General features: G+C 44.2%; 1 protein-coding gene across 1 annotated transcript in view; it reads right to left on the minus strand.

The window, feature by feature from the left end:
- Positions 1–8,438, minus strand: part of Cry1 (cryptochrome circadian regulator 1) — a 53,171-nt gene extending 44,733 nt beyond the window's left edge. The window contains exon 1 of the mRNA XM_021174197.2: positions 8,195–8,438. Within this exon, the coding sequence (XP_021029856.1) occupies positions 8,195–8,352 (158 nt within the window). The 5' untranslated portion in view covers positions 8,353–8,438. The remainder of the gene's footprint in view (positions 1–8,194) is intronic.
- Between the last annotated feature and the right edge of the window lie 977 nt (positions 8,439–9,415).

Raw genomic sequence — 9,415 nt, forward strand, 5'->3', positions numbered from 1 at the left:
CCTGATGTGTATCCACTTGGGTGTGTTTGTGTGTGTCTGTTTGTCTGTCCCTCTGTCTCTGTCTCTCTTTTTTAGTGGTGGTGATGAACACTAAACCTAGAGCAAGAGCTCTACTACTAACCTTGCCCTGCAACTGAGGGTGATCGGTAATGATGTGACTGACTACACCAACACTAACTTTATAGTTCAATAAAACAATTATTCTGATACTTGTATCCATTTATCCCCTTTAGCAATTCCTGGATCTTATTTCCTCATGTTCAATTCAATTAGCGCTCTCTCTCTCTCTCTGTCTCTGTCTCTCTCTCTGTGTCTCTCTCTCTCTGTCTCTCTCGTGTTTTGTGTGTGTGTGTGTGTGTATGGGTGGGTGGTGTACAGGTGTGTTCATGCTTGTGTGTGTGCATGTACATGGTCAGGTGTTTTTTTAGATCTCCTTATTTAATAGAGATGTCTCTCTATTATGTATCCTGCTGGCCTCAATGAACTCACAGAGTACCTCCTGCCTTTGCCTCTTAGAGCTAAGATTAAAGGCTTATACCACCACATCTAGCACTTTATTTTTTAATATAGGCTTTCGCACTGAACCTGGGCTAATCTCTCAGTATCCGGCTGTCTCCATGCACAAGTGGTGGGGAAGCTGGAGATCTAAGCAGATCTACCTGATTGTGCAACAAGTACTTTAACTCCTGAGCCATTTCTGTAAGTCCTGCTTTTTTAAAGTCTCGTGTGGCTCAGGCTAGACTCAAATTTCTTATAAAGTAAGGATGACCTTGAACTCTTCTTGTCTCCAACTCCCAGGAGCTGGGATTACAGGTATGTGTCACCATTAAACCCTCTTTTTTAATGGCATACATAATATGAACCCAAGTGTATTTCCCAATTCAAACTTTATTTCCCAAACTTCTACCTTTAAATGTGCAAAAAGATATATTTAAAGTACTTACACAATATTTAAGATGCACTTTCTAGTTGATAGATTTTTAAAAAAAAAAAACCTTTGTACTATTTTGATTTGCTTAGTTTCTGTTATAAAGAGTATTTCCATAAAAAAACAAGTCATTATTTTAAAGACCCTGAGATCATCTAAATCTTAAGACTATTTTATTTAAAAATCCAAGGAATAGCCAGAGTGGTGGGTAGTGTATATCTATAATCCAGGACTCAGTCTAGGGTAGGAGGGTTACTACAATGTCATTTGGGCTATATAGTGAGACCCTATCTCAAAGCAAACAAATGATTAGCCTCCCCCAGTGTGCAAAGAATAAAAAGAAATTCAGAGAAAAGGAAAATAATTTAAGGCAATTTCTGACACTCAAAAATATCAAAAAAATGGTACATAAAATAGTGGTCATCAAACAGTTAAAAATTCAGTCAATTCCAAACAATTATGACAAATGTGGCCATAGAAGTTTAATGTAACAGCTGAAAATACTTGAGAAATAAAATATAGACCAAAAATTTGGAGACAGCAGATAGAAAAGAAACAATATTACTAGGTTCATATTACTGATGGTAAAGTCAAAGACACTGCCTAATTCTTAATTGTTAAGAAGAAAAAGTTAGCTTGGCAGTGGTGGCACACACCTTTAATCCCAGCACTTGAGAGGCAGAGGCAGATGGATTTCTGAGTTCAAAGCCAGCCTGGTCTTTAGAGTGAGTTCTAGGACAGCCAGGGCTATACAGAGAAACCCTGTCTTGAAAACCCCCCCAAAAAATAAAACAGAAAGAAGAAAAATTTAGGTCCAAATATATTGTTAGAAATGTAAAGTAACCCCCCTAGAGAACAAAAGGAAAAAAAATATAAAATTGTCAATCTACCAAAAGGCCAATAAAGAATAAAATTCACATAAAAATAGATAAAAAAGAAAAATATGGAGGAAATAAGGCAAACATAAAATTCTAAAGTGAACAATAACAATAAATGTGAAGAGATCATATTTTGCTATCAAAGGTTAAAAACTCAAAAAAAGCAGGTTATTCATTTATGCGATAGAAGAGTCATTCAAGTGGAACCTGGTAGCACAGGCCTGAAATCGCAGCTACTTGGATGGCTGAGGCAGTAGGATTCCAAGTTCAAGGGAAACCCCAGCAGCTCTGAGATACTATCTCGGAAAATTAAAACGAAGGCTGGAGATGTAGTTCAGCCATACAGCATGTGGATAGCATCCTGACACCCTCTTCCCCCAAAAAAAGAAAGATCAGGAAGAGCAACCAGCACTTAAGAAAAAAAAAGCAAGGCAAAGATAAATCAGATAAATAAAAACAAACACTATTCAAAGCCAAAAGCACGCAAATAGGAGTCCATAGGAAGAATACATACAATCCACTGTTTGCTTTTTCTATGGTATCTTAGTCAGGGTTTCTATTCCTGCACAAACATCATGACCACGAACCAAGTTGGGGAGGAAAGGGTTTATTCAGCTTACACTTTCCACATTGCTGTTGATCACAAAAGGAAGTCAGGACTGGAACTCAAGCAGGTCAGGAAGCAGGAGCTGATGCAGAGACCAAAGAGGGATGTTCTTTACTGGCTTGCTTCCACTGACTTGCTCAGCTTGCTTTCTTATAGAACCCAGGACTACCAGGCCAGAGATGGCACCACCCACAAGGGGCCCTCCCTGCTTGATCACTAATTGAGAAAATGCCTTACAGTTGGATCTCATGGAGGCATTTCCTCAACTGAAGCTCCTTTCTCTGTGATAACTCCAGCTTTTGTCAAGTTGTCACACAAAACCAGCCAGTACATATGGCCTGAAAGCCATTTTTATATCTGTAAAGGGTTGCATAAAATATTCATGAATATAAAATAAAAATATGAAATACTCATGGTCTACAAAGCCTAAAATATTCACTGTGTTAAGTCTTTAAGACTTAAGATAACTGCTCTGACAACCTCTCCATCCCTCTTTGGACATTTTGTGCAATTATAAAAGAGTTACCTAAGACTGGTAAATGCATAATTTATAGAAATTTTGCTCACAGTCCAGAAAGTCCAAGATCCAGGAACCAGAATCTGGCGAGTGCCTCCTTTCATCCCATGGGAGAAGGTGGAAGTGTAAGACGTGCAATGGGAATACAAGAGAGGAAACCCACTTTTAGTATCACAGCCCTTCTGATCTAGTCACCTCTTAAAGAGCCACCACTCAACACTGCCACACCGAGGATCACGTGTCCATCCAACACATGAGCACTATGGAATACATTCAAATCAAAGCAGCTGCCAACATGGCCCACGCTATACTCTAGATGGACACAAGGTGTGAGATGGCCTGACTCAGAGGAGGCCTCGGTACGCTAAGGACATCACACTTTACTACACATACTATCACCACTTAGCATGTCACTAAGGTTTCTTTGGCAAGTTGATAATTGGCATGTACAACTTTTATATGATTACATAGTTGAATTTACCAATTTCTTATTTTTGTTTTCAAGGATATACACTAGAAAGAGGTTCTCCACATCAACAGTATTTTGTTTTTGTTTAAATGTATTACTTTTGAGTTTACATATTACATTTCCAAGAAATGAGCTTCCCTTAGACACTCCTGTGACCATGACAAGATGATAAGACTCCAACAGCAAGATAGCAGAGCTGAGATTAATGGAGGGACTTCAGGAAGCATTGGACAAATAGAGGAAAGAGAAGGAGGGCAATGGGCAGAAGTAGGTAACAGAGCTTTGGAAGACCTTGAAACTCTCTTCTTGCTTGGAAGACTCAGTTGTCCTCTGCTGAACCCTAAAGAATACTTACAACTGAGGAAGTCCACTATCTCACCATCACCCTACACTACTAGAGAACAGAGCCTGGGCAAAGAATACAACACATTATTGTCTCTGCATATGATTTCAACTTATCTATGGGGTAAGGCACTGTTGTGTCCAGCAAATACTGCTTTGCTGCAAATACCCACTACCTCTGGCTCTGACAACCTCTCCACCCCCTCTTCAGAGGTGATCCTCAAACCTAAAGGAGAACAAAGAAAAGGAAACCTTATAAATCAGATACTGTTGAACTATACATCACACCAATTTTCTGTAACTTAGATTAAGAAATATGGTATCCAGCCACACCCTGAATTGTTATGACCTCCATATAAATAGTCACCTCGTCTAAAAATCGCACTAACCCTCCTTCTTCCTTTATCTCTATGCTCCCTATACTGCATAGTGCCTCTGGCAGACGATGCTGGTCCAGACTTGACAGCTTCTAATGTTACCTACCCATCAAGCAAGAGATTTGAGTTGCTTTTGAATATCACCAAGTATCCTTTTGTTTCTGACTTAGAACTAGTTTTTATGAAGGACTGATGGGTTTTATTAAGTGTTTTCAACATCTCTGGAAATGATTTCTTTCTTTGATCTACTTAATTATCAATGGCTTACATGAGTGTACTGCCAGCACTGAATTACCCTTGCATTCTTGAAATGATTCTAAGGTATATTATCTCAGAAGTGCTGCTGTGCTCTATTTAAGGAAGCTCCCGGTGGTCTCCTGAGATTCTTGCTGTGCTTAGGGACCACCTGTACAGCACTGACTTAACCGTTCTCAGAGCCCCAAGTGCTGCTGCTTCCTCTGAGTTAGGTCTGGCTATATCCCCGTTTTAGAGTTAATCAGACTGAGGCCATCACAGGACCTCACAAGATCTGGCTATTACCATTCCTCCTGGAAAAAGAGTAGGGCTCACAAGGCTCATGAGACCCTCACCAGGGCCATCCTCTTTCTGAGGATGCTGTCTGATTTGACCATGCTCCAACAGGCGGGATCTGGATAGAATCTTCCCTTGTTCTGTCACTGCCCTTCCTGAGATGTAGCAGATGTTCCTTTACATCTCTCTGGGGAAAGTCACTCAACAAACCTAACTATGAAACTATGTGGACCCTAGACCTCATGCTTTTTGTAAAGGTACTCTTTTTAATAGTACTGTTATTTATTATTTTTATAGGAGGTTGTCCACCCTCTCTCCCTTCCTCCTCTCTTCTTGCTTTTCTTCCTTTCCTTTCCTTTCCCTTCCTTTCTTTCTACAGCATCTTGCAATGGAGCACAGGTTACCCTCCTGAGCCCTGGGATTACAGATGTGTATCATCATGTTGAGTAATGACCAGCAAAATAGAAAAACAGTTAGCAAACCTTAGACCCAAAAAAGAGAAAAATCCAATTGCCTATTAAGAAAATGAGAACAGAACTACAGAACTAACAACTGTGGTAATTAAAATTTAAATTAATTTAAATGTGCTATGTTTTTCAGTAATATATATAAGGACAGAAGTTGTAGACTAGAGACATTTGAAATATGGATAATATGGATATATGGATAATAAAGTTAAATAATCAAACTAGTAAAGTGTATCAAAGATGACCTACATGTTTCTTTTTCTCTTTTCTTTCTTTCTTTTTTTTTTTTGAGACAGGGTTTCTCTGTGTAGCCCTGGCTGTCCTGGAACTCACTCTGTAGACAAGGCTGGCCTCAAACTCAAACTCAGAAATCCGACTACCTCTGCCTCCTAAGTGCTGGGATCAAAGGCGTGTGCCACCACTGCCCGGTTGATCTACATGTTTCTTATTGAAATCATAGACTAGAAAGTAAAATGGGCAAGTATGCAGGCACATTTGTAAACTTAGTTCTTAGTACATTAGTAGATGAAGAGGTCTTACATGTGATATTACACCTGCTGTGGTCTGAATGTTGATTTCCATTCCCAGAATTCTTATGATAAAACCTAATCTCCAAAGTGATGTTATAATGGGACAATCAAGTTAGGAGAACTCTACCCTCACCACTGTGATTATTCCCAAGGTCAGACCTGTGAGAATCTTTTCATTTCTTCCACAATCTAAGAACACATAGAGTATGTATCTACGAAGTAAAATGTCCTTACTAGAGATCAGATGTACCTAGTGCTTTAATCAAAAACTTCTCAGCCTCTAGTACTGAGAGAAATATGTCTTTTATTTGTAAATTACTCAATCTAAGGTGTTCTGTTACAGCAGCCAAACCAAGTAATGACACCAAATATTCATTTACAAAAGCTAAGAAGGTCTAAGAAGCAAGTGGTTTCAGAGTTCAGAAGTCTCTGTATTGTCCTAGACTGGATAATGAAGGTACCACAGGAAAAAGTGACATCTGGGCTAAATTTCGAAGAGATAAGTAGACTTCTGAAAGCTCACAGTCAGCAGGGTAGTGGTGGCACACGCCTTTAATCTCAGCCCTCGGGAGGTGGAGGCAGGCGGATTTCTGAGTTCAAGGCCAGCCTGGTCTACAAAGTGAGTTCCAGGACATCCAGGGCTATACTGAGAAGCTCTGTCTCAAAAAAAAAAAAAAAAAAAAAAAAAAGAAAAAAGAAAAAAGAAAAAAAACAACAACATCAACAACAAAAAAACAAAACAAAAAACAACCAAAAAAAAAAAAACCAAAAAAACCCCTCATGGTTTAATAGCTATTCATGGAGGTTTTCTGACAAAAAAGTTTTAATCACCTCTGTGCCCACAGAGATACCCTCCTGACTCCCCAGTTTCTCCAGAACTAAGTCACCACTAACCTGCTCCCCGTCCCTGTGTACTTGCCCATTGTGGATAGTTCAATCTTAAAGTATGAAGTTTTATGACTAGCTTCTTTCAGCTAACATGCTCTCATGGTTCGCCTACACATTCTATGGCATTTATCAGTATCTCATTCCTTCATGGCCAAGTAAGTAACTTGCATGGACACACACAACACGAAGTCCATTAATCAGTTGGTGGGCATGTGGGATATTTTCACCTGTTGACTGTGATAATACAGCTTTTTTTGTTCTGCTCAACCCCACAACCAACTTGCCTGCACATCCACACAAGCCATTCTCCAAGCTTGCACCTGGAAATGAACGTCTCCTAAGCGGTTTTTGCACTTCTTGTCCAGCTTCAATGCTGATCAATCATGTTCTCAGAATCCTAACCAAAGAAGCTTTTTTTTCTAACTTACGTTAGATGACATCACTTCTCTGCTAATAGCCTTGTACTGCAGTCATTTCCACTCTCCTGGGGTAAAATCACAGACCTTAGTGACGGCGCATAAAGCTCTAGAATTTGGCCCCCGTTACAACTCTGACTTCATCACCTAGTACTTTCCCCCAGTGGTTTTGCTCGTCATTCTGGCTGGCCATTCCTTCCAAAGACCAAGCACATTCTCACCTCAGGACCTTTTCCTGGAATGTTCTTCCCTTAGATAGCTGCATCCCATGTCTTCAAATCTGCGATCACTTTCTCCATTGTTTCCATACCAATCAACATATTCCCCATGGTTCCTAGTATTGATTGAATCTCACTCACACATCCTAGCTTCCAGTGAGCTATATCCCCAGCTAATTAACATTGTTTTAAATTGTGTCCCCATCCCTATTCCTGTTTACCTCGTCCTTTTTTTTGCAACACGTCTCATCTCCAAAAGGACTACATACATATTTTTTTCTTGGACATATGCCTGAAGAGGGCAGACTTCTCGTTCACAACTCTATCCCTCATATTCAAAGACATGGCTGGCACATAAGCTATCAATATTATCTGCTGAACTAATGCTTTCGTTTCATTCCGCCACACAATCGTCTATCCTGTTTTCCCAGGCACAGCTCACAAAATGTCCGGAGGATTTCTTCCAGTGGCAATTCCCTAGAAGGATTATACTTTGCCTCGAAAGAAAAACTGTGCTTTATCTTGTCAACCACAAGGAGGAGTTGAGAGAGAGAGTTGGGAAGCCAGGTCATTCTTTCCCTTGCTTTTCCTCCTCTAACCTCAAGGGGGAAGAAAGCTGGATCCGGAGCCCGCTATAATAAATGAATGGTTTTTCTCCACACTATGAGTTACCTAGACACACACGTCAACATTAGAGATTACAACCCTTTCGGAGGCCTAAGATATCAAGGCCATTATGATCTGGGAGTGTTTAATTCTCCTCCTAGTTATTTCTCGCAAATCAGGGAAGGAGTTCCCATCAACACAGACACATAGCTTACCGGTGAAAGCTAAAGTGTTTCAGGGTCGTCGGTAATCTCTACTACTAAGTCTGTACTATTTAATATTGACCACATCTACAATTCTTTAACGATGTAGGCAATTCGGTCCCTGGACTAAAACCAAATCTCAGATCTGACACTAACGCATCGACACCCGATTCGCGTACACCGCGATCGATTGATTTCCCAAGCGCTTCGAACTCACCGCCACCTGTTGATGCCCACGTTGGAAGAGCCGGCGAACCAGGGGTCGAGGATGTAGACGCAGCGGATGGTGTCGGCGCCCTGGATACACTCCTTCAGGGCGGGGTTGTCGTGGAGCCGGAGTCCCTTTCGGAACCAATGCACGGCGTTCACCCCCATGCTCGGGGCGCGGCGGGTCACCCCGACTTCCTCTACCGAGAGCTTCAAGGGAGGGAAGCCGGGCTCATAACCGACACCTGCGCTTCCACGAGAACCTCCTCACCCGAGGAGTGGGGAAAGGGCTGCAGAGGGGGGACGGGAGGAGGCGACGCCGAGGCGGGGCGCGGAGGCGGCGAGCGCGCAGCTGGCAGATGAATGGAGGCTGCCGAGGCGCCGGGATCCACGCGCGACGTCCTTCAGGAGCCCGCGCCCAGCGTCCGGAGGACACGCATACCTTCCAGGGCCTGAGACCCCCGGAGCGCAAGCGAGCGCGCGGGGCCCGAGCCGCCACGACGGCCCGAGCTGGTCGCAGCAGCCCCGGGAGGCTCGTCACGGAAACCTCGCCCAACCGAGGCGGCCCGCGAGGAGACGGTGGCGCGCCCGAGGCCGCCTCCACGGACGGACACGAGCTCACGCGGCCTCCGCGCGACGCGGCCTGTGCGTCCCGGAGTGGGCAGCGAGCTCGGAGAGCGCGGGCTAGAGCTCCAGGCCGCGGGACGCTCGCCTGCCGGTCACCGGTCCCGAGGCTGCCCGGGTGACTCCGCCGCGTCAGCGGCCTCCGCCCCGCCCCCGGCTTCTCATTGGGCGGCATGCACCCCACGTGACCACCGGCACCTCACGTTTCTGAAGTGTGTTTACTACACTGGCTCAGACCCCGGCGTGCGCCGCCGCGCCCAGTGCTTCGCGGCCGGTTGCGATCGCTGGGCGCTCGCGACCTGAGTTCTCGCGTGGGATCCGGACTCGCAGCCTCTGCGGGTCCCCTGAGCCCCAGGCCGCTCGCGGGGGCCACAGGCCGCGAGGAGGGGGAGGAGGCGTAGTTTTGCTCCCGGGGCCGGGAGCCGCCTTCATTGGTCGAGGCTCGCGGGGACCCGGATGAGCACGGGGCTGCGGGGAGCTCGCGGGCACGCGCTCTGCCGGGCACGGCGCGCGTGCGCTGCGCTCTCGCGGTGGAAGAGAAGAGGCTAGGACGCGGGAGCGCGCCCAGGGCTCTTCCTATGGGTCGTGTGGAAGGTCTGAAGCCAGT

This window comes from Mus caroli, unplaced genomic scaffold, assembly GCF_978045245.1.
Source record: "Mus caroli unplaced genomic scaffold, Mus_caroli_1 scaffold_9, whole genome shotgun sequence".
NCBI lineage: Eukaryota > Metazoa > Chordata > Mammalia > Rodentia > Muridae > Mus > Mus caroli.